The 25,327-nt window shown below is 46.5% G+C and overlaps 1 protein-coding gene across 1 annotated transcript in view; it reads right to left on the minus strand.

Annotated features, from left to right (window-relative positions):
• Positions 1 to 15,256, minus strand: part of LOC142492246 (uncharacterized) — a 36,462-nt gene extending 21,206 nt beyond the window's left edge. Inside the window, exons 1-2 of the mRNA XM_075594917.1 lie at positions 11,968 to 15,256; positions 349 to 400 (exon numbers count right to left, since the gene is read on the minus strand). Coding sequence (XP_075451032.1) covers positions 349 to 400; positions 11,968 to 15,105 — 3,190 coding nt within the window. The 5' untranslated portion in view covers positions 15,106 to 15,256. The remainder of the gene's footprint in view (positions 1 to 348; positions 401 to 11,967) is intronic.
• Between the last annotated feature and the right edge of the window lie 10,071 nt (positions 15,257 to 25,327).

Below are 25,327 nucleotides of genomic sequence, written 5' to 3' on the forward strand. Positions count from 1 at the left end.
TAGGGTTTAGGACAACAGCACATACTGTACTCTATGATGAACATACAGTTTCACATCGTGCACAATATATGTAATGAGAGATTTTATTTAAGATTGTCCACATTCCCCTTGTTATTTTTTTTCTTTCCTCCGCAGTGATTTTAGCCTTTTGTGCCGTTTTGATTCTTTCAATTTCTTGCTGTGCTTCTGTAATTGCTGGTTGGTGCGCCTCAATAGTTAAACACATTAGGTCAATCGAATATTTGTTCAAAATATGTTGCCATTTAGTTTGATAGTCTTTATTTTCTTTACAGAGAATAGGTGTCACAACGATTTGAGGATGCTTCTCCTGATTAGTGAGGCTCATACTGCCTGACTGCATGGACTCCTCTACCTCATCCACAGATTCACTCGCAGGGGCCTGTAAACACGATACCAATAGGAGCGTCTGGAGCTTACGACAGCGCTCTCACTCCGGACGTCTCTCCCTCATTCAGAGATCGAGAGAAATGCAAAGGGAGATCAGGTCCTCTAAATCAGCAAGGACATCTCAGTAGGTTAGCTCGTCTTCAGCCACTCCTCTAAGCCTTGATGAAAATGCAGATTTCAGAGCTCCCTCGTTCCAGTCTGTCTCTGCTTCCAGGGTCCTAAACCTCCACCGCATATCGACCGATGGTGAGGGAGCTTTGCTTGGTTTGCAAGAGTGCAGACTCGGCAGAGGCCGCACTGTTCACACAAACAGTGCCTGACTCCTTGCTAAAGTGCGTATCGCACGAAACGTGTAGGGGGTTGCTAGACCTCCATTTTTTAATGTTCTAATAAAATAATGTTTTATAATCCACTTTGACCCAATCTCTTTGGCTGTGCGCCATATATCCATTTTTTCCTGATCTATCTTGCACTATTGGCAGCACGCCCATTGAGGAAACACAGGACAGAGATATACCAAAGTGAGTATATATATTTATACATACATATTGTGTCTCATTTTCTCATTAGTCCAGGGACTATCCCAATGAGGCTTTGAGGGGTGGGTTTATTCCATCCAACTCAGGCCTTCAGGGAAGCATTGTTCCTTTTTAGGACTTTATTTTGAGACTTTGACACACACACACACACACACACACACACACACACACACACACACACACACACACACACACACACACACACACACACACACACACACACACACACACACACACACACACACACACACACGTATGTATATCTAGTCTCATGTCCTGTGTTTCTATTTATGCATGACTCAATACATTATATCAGTATAAATGTATAAATATACTGATTCAGCACTTGAGCGCGTATACCACCGACACTTTTTTCTATGAAATAACCGGAGTCTTGTTGCAAAGGATATCTCTTAGGTTTAACATCAATCACATCTGGAAAGAGATAACATAATATGATCTGGTGAAGAGTAACCAGGCAGGCAGTCATTATTTTCACTGGCTTATTTTGCCGGCCTGTAACGGAATCCTATTTTATCCCTTGCTATTGAGGAGAGCAGACAGGTTGATGGTGATCTCATTGGATTTGATACCTTGACCCTTTACTCCGGATGGTTATATTAAACTAATGAGGGTTAATGGAAAAATCAGTTCCTGCAGCACCATTGTGTCATTCAAGACAAGTGCCATTAAGATTCCCAATTTACTCCAGGTCATAAAGATCGAGATAGCCAGGGACTTTTACATTCTTATTCTATTGTTAATATAGTGGTGCAGGTGGTGTAACAGATGCAAAAAAACCCCCCAGATCTGGCTCCGTTGCTTCTAATGACTAGTAATGTATTTTACACATGACACCTACAGTATATATGTCAAAACGTATAGATTTCTAGCAGTAACTTGTTTGGAATAAATTAACATTGGTGATAGCATTTCCTGGACTTGTGTGTACTATTTTGTTTATCAAACAATTACACATTTTATACAACAAATACTTGTTTAATTAATAAGATTAAAACGCATACAGGGAACACAATGGGTTATTTGAAGTCGGAGCAATTAGCTGTGAACTGGAAATGAAAACGGGTGCAATGGTTGCAAAATTATTTTTGTGACTCTTGAATTTTGCACTATTTTACATCATAAAAGTGCTGAGTGACGTCTGCCGTAATCTAACAACTCCTACAAAAAAACTGTTATATTTACAGTGTTCATTATATATTTCAACACAAGGTGGCAGTGTAACACCCACACAAATAGGGGCAACAGAATAAATGATTTTGTTTCTCGGTCATTTTAGGGTACAGATGTTAGGACAATGTTACATTTTAAGGGGGAAAAAAAGGAAACCTGTGTAACCTGTAAATATGTAGTTGATGGTTGAGGTAAGCACTAAAAATTGTGCAAATGAAAATGAGTCTAAGATCATTAGTAGGTACTGTACGAACCTAGAATGATACTCAGTTTTGACATTACCCAGCACAAGGACTACTAAACTACAATTGAGATTTACTAAATGACTTACTAAATATTAATTGCCATTTCTACATTGTACTTCACATATGCAAGTGAAATTCATGAAAACAACCTTACAATCACAAATGGCAAAATTTTCTCTCTCTGAATGAACAGATCTCAAAGATATTGGATAAAAGCTTTCTACTGTTGTGTTTTGTATGTACAGATGCAGCCACCAGTATTAGAACACTTACCTGGGAAATTCTGGGAGATTCTGGGGCAGTCTCATAGTACTGCTCCGGCCAACTTCAATCTCACAAATGCCCGTAATGTTCCGGGGCTTTTTTTGGCTGGCGCCGAACTTGGCCGCGCTCAGCCGCATCTTCCCCTCCCCTCGCGACCCCCTGGCTGCTTGGCTGCTCCGCCTCTGCTCGGCAGCTTCGCGCGTCTTCCCCTCCCCTCGCGACCCCCTGGCTGCCTCTGCTCCCCCTCTTCTTGCATCTCCCCTCCATTTCCCTGTCCCATGTCCCCTTACCCGGGGATGCCGGCGGAACGTGTGACCGGCGCCACAGTGACGCGCGGCACTCGGCACCAGCCGCGTGTCACCAGCCGCGTCTGCCCGGAGTCTGCCCGCACATTGCGGTGGCGGCCGCTGAAGACTTAGCTCGGCCGCCACTGTAAATGCCTCAAGATTTCTGTGAGATTCTTAATGGCCCATCGGATTAAAACAGCGGGGGTCGCTGCAGTCTGATTTTGTTTGTTGCACTTCTTTTATTATAATTCCCTGTACTATGTTGTCCTTTTTGTAAAGTGTTGAGTACACTGTGGGTGCTATATAAATAGAGATATACATACATACATGGCTCATGTCTGGGTGATTGTTTGTCATCAGTTGCAAACAGTTGTACAATGCCGACCTTATTAAATGTAATCATAATAATGGACCGTGGCATTCTAATGAGTTTCCTCAAAAAATCTACGGCATTATGTGCATGGACAAACAACTGAAAAGGTGCTGTAACAAAATGCACCTACAGTTTTGCTTAGACATTACATAGTTTAGGCAAGGACTATAGGTAATTGTATTTACAATGTTGTTAATTATATCAATTTGTTACCTACAACTTAGATGAAGAAAATGCTGAACAGTAGGCATACGATGCACAGAATGCTTATTTTGCAGTTACTTAGAGAAGGGAGAGCTCAATTCAGTTAAGTGGCAGTGGTCATTGAAGGACCACCTGCAAAGGGTTAATGTACAATCACAAAAAGTTCCCTTTGTCAGCATTTCCAATGCTGAGCTGGAGTTAAAGTAATATTCCGTTCACAGTCTGATATCTTTTGTTATCCGAACAAGAGCTAATGTTTTCACAGCTTGTGTACAATGGACATGACTGATTAATTAAATATTACACTCTGTAAAAAAAAAAAAATCTTCATATATATCTGGTCCCATTGATGAAGTTACATAATGGTGAAACAGTCTTGGAGAGATGATGTCATTAAGATATTACCTGATTATGTACGTAATCCAAATCCCGAGCTATCAGGGTGTATGCAAGTGCTCCCTGGCACAGCATTTGCTTGCCTTCACAGGTTACCCGTACATAGGGTGTCCTGAGTTCTTCAGTTGGGAGCAGATGCTATATTCCACCTAGTGGCTTCTCCTGTTCAGTACGGTATCTAAGATGTTTTACAGTATGTCTTAGTAGCGTAGTAGTGCCTCCATCTGCATACTGTGTACTCAAACCAGGATATCAAGGAAGGATTTAGGGATCTTTCAATAATACCCAGTGGTGTAGGACAGCAATCCTAATTTCAATTAAGACACAGAAAATAAATTATTTATTTGTAAAATGTTTTACCAGGAAGTAATACATTGAGAGTTACCTCTCGTTTTCAAGTATGTCCATAGTTAATATGACAAATAATACATTGTTACAAATACAGTTCCATAAATGAACAGGGTATACAGTACAGGCATACCCCGCATTAACATACGCAATGGGGACGGAGCATGTATGTAAAGCGAAAATGTACTTAAAGTGAAGCACTACCTTTTTTCCACTTATCGATGCATGTACTGTACTGCAATCATCATATACATGCATAACTGATGTAAATAACGCATCTGTAACAGGCTCTATAGTGTCCTCGCTTGCGCACAGCTTGGGTACAGGTAGGGAGCCGGTATTGCTGTTCAGGACGTGCTGACAGGCGCATGCGTGAGCTGGCGTTTGCCTATTGGGCGACATGTACTTACTCGCGAGTGTACTTAAAGTGAGTGTCCTTAAAGTGGGGTATGCCTGTACATTATATACAATACATTGCATGCACAGTTAGAGATGATGTATATTATAGGCTTATGTAACAGTTACAGACCAGATTAAAATGTGAGACAGCCTCAGTTTTGAAAGAACTTAAGCTGGTGGTGGATGTGAGAGTCTCCGGTAGGTTGTTCCAGTTTTGGGGTGCACGGTAAGAGAAGGAGGAGCGGCCGGATACTTTGTTGAGCCTTGGGACCATGAACAGTCTTTTGGAGTCAGATCTCAGATGATAAGTGCTGCATATGGTAGGGGTGAAGAGCTTGTTAGATAGATGGGTAGCTTGCCCAGAAAGTATTTGAAGGCAAGACAGGAAAGGTAAACTTTGCGACTAGACTCGAGTGATGACAAATCTAGTTCTTTGAGCATTTCGCAGTGAGGTGTTGTAGTTGCATTGGAGAACGAAACAACAAGTTGAATTGTAGAGGGTGTCAAGTTTGCCAAGGTGGGTTTGGGGTGCCGAGCCATATACTATGTCTCCATCGTCGATAATTGGCATTAGCATCTGCTGTGCAATACGCTTTCTGACCAGCAGGCTTAGGGAGGATTTGTTCCTGTAAAGTACACCTAGTTTGGCATAGGTTTTGGATGTCAGGGTAACATTGTGCATTCCGAATGTTAAGTGGGAGTCAAACCATATGCCCAGGTATTTAAAACTAGTAACAGGCATTAGGGTGGTGTTAGCGTTGGTTCTGATCTGGAGCTCAGTCACTGGAAGCTTTAAAAATTTAGTCTTGGTCCCAAATGCCATTGTTACAGTCTTGTCAGTGTTTAAAACCAGTTTGTTTTGGGAAATCCAGTTTTCGAGTCTCAAAAAGTCAGACTTAAGTATGTGTTGAAGGTCAGAGAGACTATGGCTGTGTGCATATAGGATTGTGTCATCTGCATACATGTGTATTGAGGCTTCCTTACAAGCTGTGGGAAGATCATTGATGAACACTGAGAAGAGTAAGGGCCCCAGAAAAGAGCCTTGCGGGACGCCACAGGTGATATCCAGGGGGTTGGATTTAGAGCCTGAGATGGACACATGTTGGGATCTACCTGATAGGTAGGACTGAAACCAGTTTAAAGCATGCTTCCCTATTCCGGAGCTCTGGAGTTTGTTAAGCAGGATAGCATGATCAAGAGTATCAAAAGCCTTTGCAAAATCTAGGAATATTGCACCAGTGAGTTGACCCCGTTCCATTCCAGTAGTGAAGGAATAGAGAGAGAACCCTGTATAGCACTCAGGTTCACGCTCTGATGGTAGATGAGTGATTTAAAACATAAACTTTATTAATAGCATATATTAAAATAGTGGATGTTGGAACAACGTGCTGGAGGTAGGTTGATCCTGAATAATAGTAGCCGTGTTGGCTCCGGATCAGATAATGTCTTATATACCAGATATAACTATATTGGAACACTGGTAACAAAAAGGGGCACATAGATCCTGATGTGGACCTTTGTGATAGGTGTGGGTTCCTGGGAGTGCTAATAAAGGTACTGAAGTAACATATCACACACTGGCATAATCTGCGTACTTCCTTTATTAAGGTGGTAAGTATGATATGTATATATATGCTGGTAGACGCTGGGAACGAGTATAGTATGATTCTCAGCAGTCGTGAGTGCAGTCAGCTAATTAACCACTCTATATATGGGTGTCTCCGGCCAAGTGTCAAACTGACCTAAGGTAACCTTCTATTGTATATACTGTAGGGTAGTTGCCCTGCACTACCTCTAGGGCTGTGTATAGACTGTAAGAAGGTAGAGGTTATAGAGACTTATGTGAGGGAGGCACTATGGCTGGATAGTAAGTAATCATAATCCCATAGCAGAGGGTGAGCAGAGGGTAAGCACCAATAGTGACCCTTAAAGTGCTGCTGTCTAGAATATCCCTGACAGCAGCACAGCTATGGTGTTGCTGGGGGTCACTATATCAGTACTTCAAGGGATATTAGCACTCTCCAAAAAGAACACCACACAGTGGTGTAGAGTTTCATAATCCGCATTATGAAACTCTAACCGCGAGTTCATGCGGCAGCCTGCTCGTGCAGGATATACAGACTAGCAGTGCCCCGACGGTCATTGCAAGTCTCCTCTGTGTGGTGTTCTTTTTGGAGAGTGCTAATATCCCTTGAAGTACTGATATAGTGACCCCCAGCAACACCATAGCTGTGCTGCTGTCAGGGATATTCTAGACAGCAGCACTTTAAGGGTCACTATTGGTGCTTACCCTCTGCTCACCCTCTGCTATGGGATTATGATTACTTACTATCCAGCCATAGTGCCTCCCTCACATAAGTCTCTATAACCTCTACCTGCTTACAGTCTATACACAGCCCTAGAGGTAGTGCAGGGCAACTACCCTACAGTATATACAATAGAAGGTTACCTTAGGTCAGTTTGACACTTGGCCGGAGACACCCATATATAGAGTGGTTAATTAGCTGACTGCACTCACGACTGCTGAGAATCATACTATACTCGTTCCCAGTGTCTACCAGCATATATATACATATCATACTTACCACCTTAATAAAGGAAGTACGCAGATTATGCCAGTGTGTGATATGTTACTTCAGTACCTTTATTAGCACTCCCAGGAACCCACACCTATCACAAAGGTCCACATCAGGATCTATGTGCCCCTTTTTGTTACCAGTGTTCCAATATAGTTATATCTGGTATATAAGACATTATCTGATCCGGAGCCAACACGGCTACTATTATTCAGGATCAACCTACCTCCAGCACGTTGTTCCAACATCCACTATGTTATATGCTATTGTAACGGTCATATCACCCCACCCAATCGCATATACCGCGTGCGTGGAGAGAACATGCAATGTTACCAAGGGGGGCGTGGTGCAATACCTGTTGGCTCACAGAAGGCTGAGCATCCGCTAAGGGAACCTGGGGCAATGTATTACAATACTAATGATGCAGCGCCTCCACCTGCGATGGCTCCCACCAGAGGGGAAGTAGTTCCTCGCAGGACAATACACAATGACCACACAGACAGCTCTATATAACTATTAACTTTACTACATGCAGCAACTTATCACATTACATCTCAACACATGCGCCACGGCGGACGCTAACCACTCTAGGCGTCACGGCGGACGCTACCACCTCTAGGCGTCACGGCGGACGCTACCACCTCTAGGCGTCACGGCGGACGCTACCACCTCTAGGCGTCACGGCGGACGCTAACCTCCCGCAGAGTGACCCCACCCTGTGTCCAGTAACCCCCACCCAAATGTCTTGCACTCCCAAAATCATATACCAATGTCTGCATATGTATGGGTGACTGCGCAGCCACTATGTCTGGTGATAGGCCTGGTTGGTGCACGTGAGTTGCAGGTTACCTGCCCGGGCTCCAGCCACGGGTACCGCGATATCACCGGAGTTCCGCCCGATCCGACGTTGTCCTCCACACCGCGTTGGGTGAATTCCAGCGCGGATAATATCACCTTAGTCCCAGGGTCTTTGATAGTGTTCTGAGCCCAGAACCCACCTCGCAGGGCCGCACGGCTTTAGCACTGTGTCCCTGACTAAGCTACCAATAAATGGGTCAGTGTCCCTATCTAGGGCCTGTCCCTATACTCCACAAGCTATTAAGTGGCTCAGGACCTAACTGGGGGCCTGGGGGCTGCTGGCCTAATGCAGAGGGTCACTGACCCCTGCATCCACCTCTTACCCCTAGCTGGTCCGGATCCTGACTGCCTGTGTCACTGCAAAACCCCGCGAAAAGTATCTCTCCTTTCCCGGGCAAATCCCTCAGCCCTATTGGCTCCCTGGCGTCAGGTGTCTCTGCCCCTATGCACCCTGGGGGCTGGCCGTCTATCCTCACGCATGCGCGAGCTATCAGGGGCCTCCCGCGCTAGCTGGCATCCTGCGCATGCGCGAGCTAACTGTCATGGCGGCGCCCTGCTCCGCTAGCCGCCGGGCCGGTGGCAACGCGATCGCGGCCTTAGCGACGGCCCGATCGCGTCCCCGGCAACCGGCCTGCTCGCCGCTCGCGTCCCCGGCAACCACCCGACCCGCTTCCCTAGCAACCGGCCGCACAGCAACACCGCGCGCTCGCAACGGTGAAGGAGGAGGCGAGTGCGCGAGGGGGGGGGGACAAGGGAGGGGGCGAGTGCGCGAGGGGGACCTGGCTACATCCTCCCCCTGGTGAAACTCCAACATCCCCGCTTGGACCACATAACTTACTACTATACACAACCGTTATATAATAAAAATGCATCTGGTACGAATACAACTTAGCACATCAACTTTAAACAAGGTTACACAATTCTGTGAGCATCACAATCACGGATTGGATTTTGCTCCGAGACCACTGCTGAGCCTCATACTGGGGTGCCCCCATTTGATCATAGGTTACCCGAGTTGGAGGGTACCTGGCCCTTTGGCTCCTACGGAGTTGTTCTTCAGCAACTCCCTCTGGGGAGTAATAAGTACAGTCCTGAGGCTCAGCCTCGTCCCTTGAGGGGAGAAATGTCTCTGAACAGTCTCTGTTAGGCACAAAGCACGGGCTCTGTGGATCCAAAGGCTGGCCTGTTGGTGCCACCTTAGTAGGCGTTGGCCTACGGGGCCCTTTACCCGTAGCTCCTCCGGGAGATGCCCCTTCTGTGGAATAGTCCCTTTGAGAGGGTCCCTCCATAGGGTCTTCAGGAGTTTCAGAGTGGGTCTCGTTATTTACAGTCTCTTGACCCACCTCTGATAGATCGGACTCACCGTTGAGCGGTGTGGCCTGTATTTCTTCTTCTTCGCCTCCCACTTGGGGAATAGGGAGTAGGTGATTACGATGCCACACCTTTACCCGGCCGTCTGTGTCTTTGATGCGATAGACCGGGAGGCCGGGCATCTGTGACTCTACCTCATATACGCCATCTCTCCATCGGTCTGCCAGTTTATGTTCTACAATTCACCTCTGTAACAAGTAATATCTCTCTCAACTACTTGGACCTGAATATATATATAGAGAATGACACTCTCAAAACTAGGTCTTTCTTTAAGGAAGTTGACAGTAACAACTATATACTACGTACAAGCTGTCACCAAGATGTATGGATGGATAATGTCCCATATAACCAATTCAGACGGATGCGGAGAAATTGCTCAGACAATACAGTATTTAATGATCAATGCAATATACTTAAGGAACGTTTTGTAGAAAAAAGATATAGAACAGAACTCCTAGACACAGCATTAGAAAAAGCAAATGGTCTGAATAGAAATGACCTATTGGTACCCAAAAATAAAGATATTCCTCCAAAAAGAAATTTTGATACTGCATTTTTAACTTCTTTTAATAGAGAGTCAAATAATATTAAGAAAATAATACAAAAACACTGGCATGTTTTATTAAATGACCCAATTTTGAAGGAAGAGATTCCAGAACGTCCGACAGTAATTTTTAAAAAAGCAAAAAATTTAAAAGGCATAATAGCTCCAAGTAATATTAAAAAATTAGAGACGAACAGAAATGGATGGCTCCAGAAATTGGAAGGGTTCCATGGCTGTGGTTCTTGCAAAGCCTGCGAATACAAACAGCAAGACAAAAAGGGATTTAGGTGCAATAACAAAAATGAGAAATACAAAATAAAACAGTACATGAACTGTAACTCTAAATACATAATCTACCTCCTGGAATGCCCATGCGGGCTCCAATACGTTGGCAAAACATCAAGAGCTATTAAGACACGGATTTTGGAGCACCTAAGTAATATAAGGCGCAATGTGCAGTCACATAATGTTTCTAAACATTTTTCCTTTTTTCATAACTCCAACACGAAAGGGTTAAAATTCACTGCGATAGAACATGTGACACAACATTGGAGAGGACGGGATATAAATTTAGATTTAAGTAAAAGAGAAATGTACTGGGTGCATAAACTCAACACTTTGACACCACATGGTCTTAATGTTGATTTCGAAATTGCACCCTTCCTCTAGTCACTGTAATTGCACTTTCCTGTGTCATCCCCTTTTTTAAGTCGTGTCAGTCTTATTATTTGCATTTTAGTTTTTCACTTTTAATATGTTTTTATTAATATTAGCCATATTAGATATTTATGATTAACTAACATATGTTTCTCTCTCTCTCTCTACCCTCCATTAAGCATCTCGATCTAACAACCCCCAATTAATTTTAGTATTTAATCATTTTTAAACTATGTAGGTACTCAGTTTCACATATTTTTTTATAATTAATAAAGTATTTTATTGCGTCGTTTTTTTGGCCACAGAGATCATGTACCCATTTTGGGAGACTCTGTGTGTAATTATGTTAACTATCCTGTGTGGAATCATGCTTGATTACATCATCAATTGCCTTAATTGAGAAGGCTATTTAAATAACACCCAGTAGGGGACTTAATCATTGCTCCTGAGGAAGCTGCGGTATGCAGTGAAACGCGTTGAGCCAAAGAAGTTCCAGTTTAGCAGAGCCCAGCTGTATTCACCGTTGGGGAGCTGTTTGTTGTACTGCTGTTTCCACGGAGGCAGAGCTGCGGACCGGTGTTCCCCCTACTCCCCTTTCTACTTGCGCCTACCGGAAGTCGTCACCGCCAGGCCAGGAAGTGACGACAGACGCCAACCATCCGGCACCGGACGAGGGGGCACCCTCGTGGAGGACAAGTGAGCGGAGTGAAGTGAGGGATTCGTTTTCCATCTGCCGTGCCGATATCCAACTGCCTAAAAGATACCTTGATGTGAATGTGCTCATTGAATATATTGTGAGTACATGTCCTGCAAGTCTCTATGATAAAACTTTGTGTTATCTGGTAAAGCACTATTGTCTCCATTATCTCTGATTGATTGCATATGACTGATTGGGAGCTGCTGCCAGAGTAAATACACCATCCTGCCTGACACCACCCTATTGATGTATGCTGCTGTTTGCTGTGGTCCAAAGCTGAGGTGTCCAAAGATCCATCACTAATACAAACCTGCTATTTTGAATCTTACTTTTTGTAAGTAGGTCACCATAAGAGCCAAGTCTCAAAGTTTGACATATATGTAATTTTCATACCACACTATGATTATTTTTGTATTTTTTTCTGGGTGTTCCTGATGATGCTGCTCCCTTCCTACCCTGGATCCTAAACTGCTGTAAGGGAATCAGTGCATATTCCCTGGAAGGTTGAGAGAATTCGTCAGTTTCACACATTTTTATATTTTTTTTGATCACTTTTATAGTCGTTAAGCGCCTTTTCCAAGTCACTGGGTTTCACATCTACCTCATATACGCCATCTCTCCATCGGTCTGCCAGTTTATGTTTTCCGGGGACTCCCAAATTACGAAGTAACACAGCGTCCCCAGGACGTAACTCTCGATATTTGACTTTATTGTCGTATCGTCTCTTATTGCCAGCATTCAGTTTAGCTGTAGACTTCTCAGCCTGTTGGTAAGCTTGCTGCAAACTGTCCTTTAGCCTTTGCACATACTGGAAATGGGTAGCATTGTGTATCCCATCCGTTGAGACTCGAAGACGCACATCTACGGGGAGTCTTGCCTCCCGCCCAAACATGAGGAAGTACGGGGAGAACCCAGTGGACTCATGGCGAGTACAGTTGTACGCGTGTACCAACGTTTCTACGTGACGACTCCATTCTGCTTTCTGCGTTCCCTTCAGAGTTCCAAGCATGTCCAACAGGGTCCTGTTGAATCGTTCAGGCAAAGCATCTCCTTCGGGGTGGTACGGAGTCGTCCGGGACTTGGCGACGTTCAGCATTTTAAGTAATTCTCGGATCAGAGTACTCTCAAAATCTCGCCCTTGGTCGGAGTGAAGTCGGTTTGGAAGACCGTAATGCACGAAGAACTTTTCCCATAGAACTTTCGCGACCGTGATAGCCTTCTGGTCTTTTGTGGGGAAGGCCTGTGCATATCGGGTGTAATGGTCCGTGATGACCAGCACGTTACCGATGCCTCGGCTATCAGGTTCGATACATAAAAAGTCCATACACACCAAGTCCATCGGACCAGAACTCTTAAGATGGGCCATGGGAGCTGCTCTGGTAGGCAACGTCTTGCGTTGAATGCACCGGGAACAACGGCGGCAGTGTTGTTCCACCGCTTCCCTCATCTTGGGCCAGAAGAACCGGTCTCGGACTAGCCCAAAAGTCTTCTCTACACCTAGGTGCCCGTGTTCATCGTGTAGGGACTTCAACACCAGGTATTGTAAGTTCTTGGGTAGGACTAGTTGTCTCCTATCCGGGTGATTATGATATTGCACCACCCGATAGAGCAAGCAGTTGTCCACTTCAAATTTGTCCCATTCTCGCATGAGTAAGGCCACCAAGTCATTGGGCGCACGTTTCAGAAGGGCTGGGTTCCTTTTTTCAACGGCGTGCCGGATGATGCTAGTGACCGGATCTCGAATTTGGTAGTCTACCAGATCTTTCCACCGGAACACCTTGTCGTGCGTGAGGTGCATCCCTTTTGGGTCGCAGTAGGCGGCGGGGACAGCCTGCGACTGGCATCCCAAAGAGTCGATCACTCGTAACTCGGAGAAGGCCACTTGGTCATTAACTATGGCTGCAGTTTTACACATAGCCCGCACTCCGGGGCCGGGAAGTTCTTCCCATTCCTCATCATCGGGGGTAGCGAGTAGTCCTGGTCTTCGGGAGAGGGCGTCCGCCCCAATATTCAATGGCCCCGGCTTATACTTCAAGGAGAAGCTGTAGTTACTGAGGGCGGCCTGCCATCGGTGGCCTGCTGCATCTAGTTTGGCCGACGTATTGATGTACGTGAGGGGGTTGTTATCCGTCCTTACCTCGAAGGTGACACCGTATAAGTAATCGTGGAGCTTCTCGGTGATCGCCCACTTGAGAGCCAGAAACTCCAACTTGTGGACGGGGTATCTCTGCTCACTGGGTGTCAAGCTTCGGCTGATGTAAGCTACCGGCCGCAGGCCCTCCGGGTGCTTCTGGTGCAGGACGGCGCCTAGTCCATTTAGACTAGCATCCACATGCAGGACGTAAGGCTGTTCGGGATCCGCATAAGCAAGTACAGGCGCTTCGGTCAGACACTTCTTCAGCTTCAGGAAGGCCTGCTCACACTCAGAGGTCCATTTGTCACCAAACGGTTGGCGGGCTGGTACAGCCTTCTTCCCGGTCTCGGAAGGGTATATCTTCAACAGATTGTTCAAGGGTTTAGCCTTGCTCGAGTACCCTTCCACGAAGCGGCGATAATACCCACAGAACCCCAGGAAGGATCGCAGCTCTGTGACGTTCTCTGGGCGAGGCCAGTTCACCACGGCCTCTACCTTGGCAGGGTCGGTGGCGATCCCTTTGGCGGACACGATGTGCCCCACGTAGGTCACCGAGGTATGGCAAAATCGGCACTTGTCTAGGGACAATTTCAACCCTTCGTTTCCCAGACGATCGATCACCTTAAACAACCGCTCTTCGTGCTCTTCCAGAGTCCTTCCGAAGACGATGATGTCGTCCAGGTACACCAGGCACTCCCGGGGAATCATGTCCCCGATTGTCTTTTCCATCAACCTTTGGAACGTAGCAGGCGCCCCACATATACCTTGGGGCATACGGGTGAATTGATAGAATCCCAGGGGGCAGACGAAAGCCGTTTTCTCCTGGTCTTCCGCCGTCATGGGCACCTGATAGTACCCTGATCGGAGGTCCAGCACGCTAAACCAGTGACTCCCATTCAGCGCATTCAGGATCTCTTCAATGCGCGGAAGGTTGTATTGATCCGGGATCGTGCGGTTGTTCAGTGTCCGATAGTCGATACACAGTCGTACGGACCCGTTCTTTTTCCGCACCACCACTATGGGCGACGCATAAGGTCCTCGTGATTCCGTCACAATCCCAGCGGTTTCCATGTCTTGGATGGCGTTCCTCACATCGTCCACATCCCGAGGGGCAAGGCGACGAGAACGTTCCCGGAACGGGGTGGCATCACTCATCCGAATGGTATGTTGGGCACTGCGGCTGCACCCCACATCCATCTCGCTCGTGGAGAACACATGTCGTCGTTGCATCAGCTGGGTGGTCAACCGTTTTTTCCACTCTGTGGACAGGGTCGATTCGCCGAAGTTGAAGTCCAGATCGACTATCCGCTCGTGCGCGGCCGCCGCCTTCACCTGAGGTGTGGCTCCCACCGGGCTGACCGGATATATGCATCCCAACTTCTGGTCGACATCAAACTCCATCGGAAAGGGGGAGAGATTCTGCACATATACGTGGGTTCGAATAGGGATCTTAGCCGTCCATTCCCTCACTTCGGGTAGTATTCTATACCCTCGCTGAACCTCTTCTTCTTCAGGCTCACTCTCCAGCGAGAACAGTTGGTCGTTCTGGTCTCGGTCGGGATAACAACACCAGACGGCCATCTTTTGCACTCCCCCTGGTAATATGGTCATGAGTCCTCGTTGACGATTGTAGAGGTCCCCATGACGCTCCAATGCATACACCCGGTGGCATTCTTCTCGTAAGATGGGGTCTAGGAGCGAATCGGCCAGCGGCAACTCGTTGGTCTCTCTCAAGTAGGCTCGGATTATAGCTTGCACTATGTCTGCATTGGTTCCCAAGATGATTGGGTACTGGCAATGGTCTTGGGGCTCCGGGCATACCATGGCCGCTACCTGCATGGGGTGCTTCTTGCCGGTGTTCAGTTGGAGTATGTCCAGTTGGACCTTTACAATCCCATTGATGGGGTAGTCTTCATTACTTAACCCCCTAACCTTCATATGTTCGGCCGGCCTTAGTGGGCAGTGTTGAAGGTGCTGATCATAAAACCTGCGATATATTATGGTTACTTGTGACCCTGTGTCCAATAGGGCCGAGGCGTATATCCCTTCTAGTACCACGGGCACGATGGCCGCAGGGCCCACTTGACTGCAAGCTTCACCGGATGGGGCGTCATCACTGGGGCCGGCGTCAGAAGGGGCATCCGGGGTTCCAGTTCCAGAATGAGTGAGTTCGAGGTCAGCTTCTGCCATTGGTACACTGCAGACCATAGATCGGGCTGATTTTCCTCTATCGGAAGGGTGTTCCTCAGGGTGAACTTCCTTTTCTGGGCAATTACGGATTACGTGGCCCTTCTTGCCGCAGTTATAGCATACCACTGGGCGGCTTTCCGGGCGACTCGTGGATGGGGAAGGTGGTCGGTCGGGGGGTCGTGGTTTGTACCCTTTGGACAAGGCAGTAGACTCTTCCTTCTTTTCCGTAGAGCCCTTTCCTTTGGAGGCAGAGGAGCTCTTAGGTGTAGCGGTGGAGTGTAGCATAACATGAGCCTCCTGTAGTTTCACTTGCCGCAGCAACTCGGTGAACTTGTAGGGGCCCCCGTCCATTATCTTGCTGCGGAGCATGTTGGCTATGGGGTGAGTGGGGCTTGATCCCCGCAGATACTGTTTATGGAGAGCTTCATCCATCCCCGATGCGGAGACCAGCTTACGATTGAGTAGGACCCCGAGGACCAGCTGTAGGCGGTGGATGAAAGCCGACAGGTCCTCTCCTTCCTTCTGATAAAGACGGAAGTACTTCGTCCAGAGCGCTCCTTCGTCTTCTGCTAGTCCGTACGCCTCCAACAGGAACGCCACCATTTCCAACGCTGTCAACTCTGGGTGTTGGTCCCTGTGGATGGTCAACATAGTAGACGCAGGGGGTCTGAGGCATTCCATAATACGCTGCCGCTTTACAGTGTCAGTGCACGACCACTCCTCTACTACTTTTACCGCATTCTCCCTCCACAGGTCTATTCCTTCTTCCCCCTGGGGTATTGGAAGTACTCCAGAGAAGGCCTTAAGCTTCCTATAACTTTGAGACTGGGATGCCACAGTGAGGGCTTCTACGAATTGGGGTAGCGTCACCCCCATTATGGAACCTTCGTTCGTTGCTCTCTCTCCGATAGGCCGAGAGTTTACCTCGCGGGGTACGGTGTCGGGTGGAGAGGGAGGACTGTCAGCCCAACTACTGGCGTCCGGGAGGCCGCTTGGGGTAAAGGAGACTTTGGGTTGGGGACGGTCAACCCGGTTTGGGGTACTGGACACGGGGGTAAGTGGCGTCCAGGTACTGGTGGACGGTTCGTCGGGATCTTGAGGAGGGGCTCTGAGCGAGAACATTTCCCGTATTACTGGCAAGTCCGAGTATATAAGGGGGTATCCTTCTGGTGGGCACTCGGGGGCTATTAGAATATTCGGGGCCGCTTCAGGGCCTATGTCCCGGCATACGGTGAACAGTAGTGCACTCAAGTGATAAGTAGAGTCGAACACCCTGCCACGGTACCATATTCTATCTGCGCCTAAGAGTTTGCTCAGTGAGTTCCGGATGTCAGTTTCAGGTACTAACGCCGGGACGTTCCCTACTGCAACCACATGTCTAGGGGGTTCACGGACGGTGGTGGCCCACGCGTGGACCTCTTGACGTGAGGGAATTACCATGATGCTGATTTTTGGTGATTCGGTTTTGAATAGGGCACCCCAGGTCTAAGATCTCAGCAGCGCCTCCAAATGTAACGGTCATATCACCCCACCCAATCGCATATACCGCGTGCGTGGAGAGAACATGCAATGTTACCAAGGGGGGCGTGGTGCAATACCTGTTGGCTCACAGAAGGCTGAGCATCCGCTAAGGGAACCTGGGGCAATGTATTACAATACTAATGATGCAGCGCCTCCACCTGCGATGGCTCCCACCAGAGGGGAAGTAGTTCCTCGCAGGACAATACACAATGACCACACAGACAGCTCTATATAACTATTAACTTTACTACATGCAGCAACTTATCACATTACATCTCAACACATGCGCCACGGCGGACGCTAACCACTCTAGGCGTCACGGCGGACGCTACCACCTCTAGGCGTCACGGCGGACGCTACCACCTCTAGGCGTCACGGCGGACGCTACCACCTCTAGGCGTCACGGCGGACGCTAACCTCCCGCAGAGTGACCCCACCCTGTGTCCAGTAACCCCCACCCAAATGTCTTGCACTCCCAAAATCATATACCAATGTCTGCATATGTATGGGTGACTGCGCAGCCACTATGTCTGGTGATAGGCCTGGTTGGTGCATGTGAGTTGCAGGTTACCTGCCCGGGCTCCTGCCACGGGTACCGCGATATCACCGGAGTTCCGCCCGATCCGACGTTGTCCTCCACACCGCGTTGGGTGAATTCCAGCGCGGATAATATCACCTTAGTCCCAGGGTCTTTGATAGTGTTCTGAGCCCAGAACCCACCTCGCAGGGCCGCACGGCTTTAGCACTGTGTCCCTGACTAAGCTACCAATAAATGGGTCAGTGTCCCTATCTAGGGCCTGTCCCTATACTCCACAAGCTATTAAGTGGCTCAGGACCTAACTGGGGGCCTGGGGGCTGCTGGCCTAATGCAGAGGGTCACTGACCCCTGCATCCACCTCTTACCCCTAGCTGGTCCGGATCCTGACTGCCTGTGTCACTGCAAAACCCCGCGAAAAGTATCTCTCCTTTCCCGGGAAAATCCCTCAGCCCTATTGGCTCCCTGGCGTCAGGTGTCTCTGCCCCTATGCACCCTGGGGGCTGGCCGTCTATCCTCACGCATGCGCGAGCTATCAGGGGCCTCCCGCGCTAGCTGGCATCCTGCGCATGCGCGAGCTAACTGTCATGGCGGCGCCCTGCTCCGCTAGCCGCCGGGCCGGTGGCAACGCGATCGCGGCCTTAGCGACGGCCCGATCGCGTCCCCGGCAACCGGCCTGCTCGCCGCTCGCGTCCCCGGCAACCGCCCGACCCGCTTCCCTAGCAACCGGCCGCACAGCAACACCGCGCGCTCGCAACGGTGAAGGAGGAGGCGAGTGCGCGAGGGGGGGGGACAAGGGAGGGGGCGAGTGCGCGAGGGGGACCTGGCTACACTATTAATAAAGTTTATGTTTTAAATCACTCATCTACCATCAGAGCGTGAACCTGAGTGCTATACAGGGTTCTCTCTCTATTCCTTCACTACTGTATGTACACCCTAAGCACCGTTCATCACCCTATCCAATTAGTGTGGCTGCAACAGGGGCCCCCTACTATTCTAACCCGTTCCATTCCACACTGGATTTCATTGCAAACTTTTAGCAGGGTAGTTACCGTGGAGTGTTTGGGTCGAAAGCCTGATTGGAATTGGCTAGGGAAATTTGTCTTGGAATAGTAATCGCTTAATTGGGAGTGGACACATTTTTCCATGACTTTGGATAGGATTGGGAGAAGGGAGATTGGCCTGTAGTTTGAGACAGTGTTTTTGTCCCCACTTTTGAAGATTGGGACAACTCTGGCAGTTTTCCAGGTCTTAGGGATATGGCCTGCAGACAGGATAGAGTTGACTATGGAAGCAATTGGTTTGGCAATTGCTGGGGCACCAAGTCTTAGGAACCTAGATTGTAGTAGGTAGTAGGTCAGGTTCACATTGGCTGCTTAGTTTTAATTTGAGGAGCGCTTGTGTAATCTCCTCTTCGGATACTGGGCCAAATTGAAAATTGTGGGCAGTGTTGGGAGGGGGTGGGGCTATATGGGTACTCCCAGAATGAGATTCAGGTTTGTGGTTTGGGTTGTGTTTCGCTAATAAGTTAGTAGCACACCCCACAAAGTAATCATTGAATGCATTTGCAATGTCGGTGGGGTTTGTCAGAGTAATATCCCCCTTAGTGATGTTACTTGGCTGTTGATGGTTAGAAGGCTGGAATATGTTGTTGATAACCTTCCAGAAGTTAGCTGGGTTTGATGTATTCTGGAGGAGATTGACAGAGTAGTATTGTGCTTTTGCATGCCTTGTTTGCCTTGTGCACATGTTCCGCAGGCATCTGTAGTGATTGAGATCCTTGGTAGTGCCAGTTACTTTGTAGCTTTTCCACAAGGCATCCCTGAACTGGTAGAGTGCTATAAGGTCAGGTGTAACCCATGGAATGTGGGCACCCCGTACCCTTATTCTGCGTAGTGGAGCATGGGTATCACAGAGTTTTAAGAGCTCGAACTGGAAATAGTCGAGCGCAGAATAAGGGTCAGGAATTAAATCGATTCTGTGCCATGGGCAGTTGATAAGGTCATCCAGAAACTGTTGTGGGTTAAAAATTTTAAATGTTCTATTGAGGAGAACTTTAGGGCTTGATTGGGGCGGTTTAATTTTCCTTACACAGTATACTATTGCATGGTCACTGAAAATGTCAGAAATATAGACGTGGTATTGATTATGAATGCGTGGGCACTACGCTTTATCATATATGCTCTTTGCAACTTATTCACAACAGCTTCAATCTTTAAATGTACTTTCTAAATGCAGAGGTTAAAACAACCGTTATAATAAAACATTGAGTAACTTATATGTAGCTGCAATGAGCAGTGGATACTGAAGGAGATTGTAAATGTCGGGTGTTATAAAAGGGGTTTTAAAATTAAACCGTTGTTACATACATAATAAGCTTTGCCACTTTAAAGCGAATGGTACTGGGAATCTCCATAAGCAGGACAGACTGGAGACAGGGAAAAACCTTTCAAAGACTATAACACAGTTTCTCTGTGTTGCTGAACCTTATATTTACATAGCGTATTATTCTCTTAGATTTTCTTTAAAGCAGCAATACATTCCAAATAATGTTTTTTTTTTAAATAAATCAGTTGAGTAGTATTAGATAAAACTTACTGCATTTTTTTGACATAGGCGACCATAGTGTAAACCCGGGGAAGCAGGATCTTTGCCGATCAATCACAGCAGAAGGTATTGGTCGACAGCTTAGATAATTACATTTCCTTTAAGCGAAGCAACTGCTGCATCTATTAATACAAACAAACAAACAAACAAAAAAAGGAAATAAAAACAAATACACCTGTATTGCTACATTCTTAATATGCAGTCAAGTTTTTTCAACCGTGTTTTTTTTTTGTGTCATTGGATACCAAATGGAATTTGACATTTGGGAAATGTGCTTGTTAGTCAGGCAAAAAAATGAGTGTACCTGTGTGTGTGTCCATTTCTTTAAGGTGTGGCCAAGTCACACTGTTTGTTGTGTTTTCTCTTTGGTGTGTTGACTGTAATTTAGATTTTTTTCCCCACCTCTGCTGTACAAATTGTTACGTAAATGATGTTATCGCAAACAACGACTTGTTTTGTAATCAAACTACTGTAATAAGCATTAACAGACATGAACAATTTCCAATCAGAATACTACTTAGAATTTTTCAATATAAGGATGGTGTAGTTGATGTGTTTAGAGGGTTTTTTTTAGCACAGGAGATGATATATATATATACAGTGTCCAAATCCATTCACCTACAGGCCCGTGGCGACTGGATTTAATCCCGTGGCGACCTCCTCATGGCCGCCCAAGCAGGACGGGATTGGGGGTGGGACTAGGTGGCGAGTAGATTTTTTGGTTCGGCGAGTAGATTTTTGGGTGATTTGTCAACCACTGTTATATATATATATATATGTTATATATATATATATATATGTTATATATATATATATATATATATATATATATATATATATAACGGGTTTCCCCACCCCCAATCGCAGATTGTGCTGTGGGTGCGGAGAAACATACGGTGTTACCATAGGTGTGTGGTGCGTTACCTGTTGGCTCTCAGGAGAGCTGAGCTTCCGCCACGGGGAACCTGGGGCAATATATATACTAGGTGTAACCACTTACTCAATTCAGCGCCTCCACCTGCGATGGCTCCCACCAGAGGGGGAGTGGTTCCTCGCAGGACAATCACAATAATCACATACACAGTGAGGTATAATAACTAATACTATTTACTTAGGAACATAAGATAACACATATCATGACATACCAACATAACCGGTGTCCCTCTCTAGAGGAGACACTTACCACTGCGTCGCGCAGGACGCTCTCCCAACACCAGGTGATCCCACCCAGTGTCCATAGAAACCCACCCAATGTCCCACACTCTTGCAGAGAGAGGCAATGGGTGACTGCGCAGTCACAATTACACTAAGGGCCCGTTGGTGCACTTAGAACTGTATAGTACCTGCCGAGCACTGCGGTGCTCGGATCAGCAACACTTCACAAAGGGTCAGATGTGCGATGAATCTGTCTGATCCCAACCTTGAGTTATTCTCTGTGGCCCCGACTTGAGCTTGAACTCTTCCCTGGAACCGCAGCGTCTGCTGAGTCCCTACTTAACACTAACACTATAACAACCTGACACACACTGTACTATAGGCCGCCCCTACAGCACAGCATCCTTAGGTGGCTTAAGGAAAACTCCTAGGGCCTGTGGGGTGCCTATCCTATGCAGGTAGGTCCCTGCACCCACCCTACTCGTAACACGGGCCCTGGGCCATGGCTCCCCGGATTGGTTACCGCTATGAACCCTCCCAGTTGCCTCACGCCACTTGCAACACGGACCCTGGGCTATGGCTCCCCGGACTGTTTACCGCTATGAACCCCCCAGTTGTCTCACGTCGCTTACCTCACCTAATTCCTTCAGCAACGCTCTGCAGGCTAACACTCAGCCCACTTGTCCCTTTCTATTCCCCAGCTCTAACTACAGCAAGTGACAGGGGTCCCTAACCTGGGACTATCCCTGGCAACACTCACTAACCTGGTGGGGAATTAGGGCTAACTTGGACCTTAGGGCCGCTGGCCTAGTGCAGGGAGTCCCTGACTCCTGCACCCTACCTCCTTAAAAACAAAAAATAAAACTGTGCGCTACTACCTAACTACCTATAAAGTTTAAATGTATGAATATATACAGTGCAGTGACTATACCATCAATTTAGTGATAAAATTAAAAAAAAAAAAAATTAAACCACAACTCCCACAGTGAGATAATTATACATTAAATAATAAGTGCCACATAACCGTGTTGGGGATAATGGCGTCTGCAGCTGTAAACGCAGGGGTGGCTCAGCACCCCACACACACTAAGAGAATGGAAACAAAAGAAAACAGCGCACAACACCAAATAGTGAAGCAAATTCAACAATATATTATAGAATTAAAAAGGGGGTAATATATTCTAGAGTCTATCAGTTTCATATTGAAACATAATTATTTTCTGTTTCTCTCCACTTTCTACCTACAGGTTTGCGGAACTGCAATGGGTACTAGGTTTGCCCCCAGCTTCGCAAACCTGTACGTGGGAAGGTGGGAGTCTCAGTTTATCATGCCCGACCAACCATACCACAGGAATGTCGTTGTGTGGAGACGCTACATAGACGACATCCTGTGTGTGTGGGATGGTGATTACGATTCAGCCAGTGCATTTGTAGCCAACCTTAATAGGAATGACTACAACCTTGAGTTCACACACAAGGTGGATGCCACCCAGATAGACTTTTTGGACTTAAGATTAACTTCCAAAATGGATGGCACCGTGGAGACTGAGACCTTCCTTAACGAGGTGGATACCAGCAATGTGCTGATGGCGAACAGTAATCACAAAAAGACATGGATAAACAACATACCAGGGGGGCAATTTGTGAGACTCAGACGTAACTGTAGTAGTTTAGAGGTTTTCAACCAACAGGCTAACAAATTATTTTGGAGATTTAGAGAGAGGGGTTATCCTAAGGAACTTCTAGAAAGAGAGATCATAAGGGTACGTAATATGGATCGTAAGGATATGTTAGTTCAAAATAGATCCACGATTAAAAATAAAGAAGGTCAAAACACAAAAAAGGAAACTCTTAATGTGGCTTTCATTACAGACTTTAATTCGGTTCATAGAGACATTGAAAAGGTTTTTAACAAACACTGGGGTATATTGTGCAATGATCCCATTTTGGGATCACATCTTGACGTCAAACCACGGTTTATTTACAGGAGAGCAAAAAATATCAAAAACTTGTTAGCTCCTATTGATGTTTTTATAAGTAAGAGCAATACTACATCGAAAAAGAACTGGCTAGGGCCTAAACCAAAAGGCAACTATATCTGTGGTAATTGCACGATTTGTAAATACCAACATCCTGACAAACACACTTTTTATTCACAAGTAACGAAGGAAGTTTTTAATATTGATGACTTTATTCTATGTACCTCTACACATATTGTATACCTATTGGAATGTGCGTGTGGGTATCAATATGTAGGCAGAACCAAACGCAGCCTTAAAGTTCGGATTCAGGAACATGTCAGAAATATTAAAAATGGTTTTGAAAAACATAGTGTATCTAGACACTTCCTGATACACCATAATAAAGATCCGTCAAGTCTCACTTTTAAGGGGATTCAGTTGATTCCTGTAAATAGAAGAGGAGGGGACAGAGTTAAAACATTGTCTTCTAAAGAGACATATTGGATACATAAGTTAGATACTATGTCCCCTAAGGGATTAAATGAGGATGTGGATATTTGGGCACTTTATTGAATCTTTAGCTCACCACCCCTCTGTACCTAGGGGATGTATCATTTATCTCTGTATCTCTGTTTTCCTTTCTTTATCCTACGCTTTTTTATAGTTACATCTTTTTATGCAAGTAATGATGGTTTCTATTTTAAGTCGACTAATATTGTGTTTCTTTTATTCCAGCATGTTTTTAATTATTTATGCTAGGTTTTGTCTATATGTAAGTTTATATTAAATAGGTATTGTTTTTTTGTTTTGTTTTTTGTTAATAAAGTTGTTGTTTTAAAAGTAAACTACACATCTTCCCTATCACGCAGACCATTACCTATTATAGATGATTGGTCTATCCCTAATTGGTTGACCAATAAGGTATCTATGTGAGGTATTTAAGACCTCTGGGTAATGGCCTAATTATTCCCTGAAGAAGTAGTTAATTCTACGAAAATAGTTGGATGTAACATTCTATTGCCTTATATCTGCTTACATTGGCCTTTGTCTATGTATTGGCCTGTCCTGTTTTTATTTCATCCTGTGTGCTGTTTTGGACACTTGTGAGAGACTTTCTAAGACTGTTCAAACTTCCCTATTGAATCCACCACTGCTGTGTAGACAGTGACGTCATTACACAGCGTCCCGCGACGGAGCGGCATCGTGGCACGCTGAGGGCACCCCAGCAAGCTGCGTTTTAACCTCTGTGCAGAGGATACACCTGCCGAGGTACAGGAGCAGCTTCATATCGGCAGGAAGCAGGAGCGATTTCACCGAGCCCCAGTACCAGCTGCTGAACCTGGCTGCATGAAGGGAAATCCCCTTGGGAGTGAAAGACTGACGTCCTGCCCCAGAATCAACTGAGCTGCATCAGCAGAGGGAAGCAAGCACCCGATTCTACAGTTAACAGCTGCCGAGTGGTAAACAGTGTGATACACACTACATGCCTTTTACGAACTTTTTTCATGTACGCAGATATATTACCCCCTTTTTAATTCTATAATATATTGTTGAATTTGCTTCACTATTTGGCGTTGTGCGCTGTTTTCTTTTGTTTCCACCCTACCTCCTTCCCTGGGCTGCTCCTGACTCTGACTCCCCAATGTGCTGCAAGCCCGCGAAATGTATCCTTTGCTTCTGCAGATCCTTGGCCCTCATTGGCCACACTGATGCACCTGGTGTGCTTGGCCCTAAGCCTCATGGGAGTTGTAGTCCCGTGGAGGCTGTACTTACATTGGGGCCGCGTGCGCACCTTCCCTGCGCCTGCACTAATCCATAATGGCCACCGCATCATCTCTCTCACTGTCCCTACTCTCGCGCGACT

This window comes from Ascaphus truei, chromosome 4, assembly GCF_040206685.1.
Source record: "Ascaphus truei isolate aAscTru1 chromosome 4, aAscTru1.hap1, whole genome shotgun sequence".
NCBI classification, from domain to species: domain Eukaryota; kingdom Metazoa; phylum Chordata; class Amphibia; order Anura; family Ascaphidae; genus Ascaphus; species Ascaphus truei.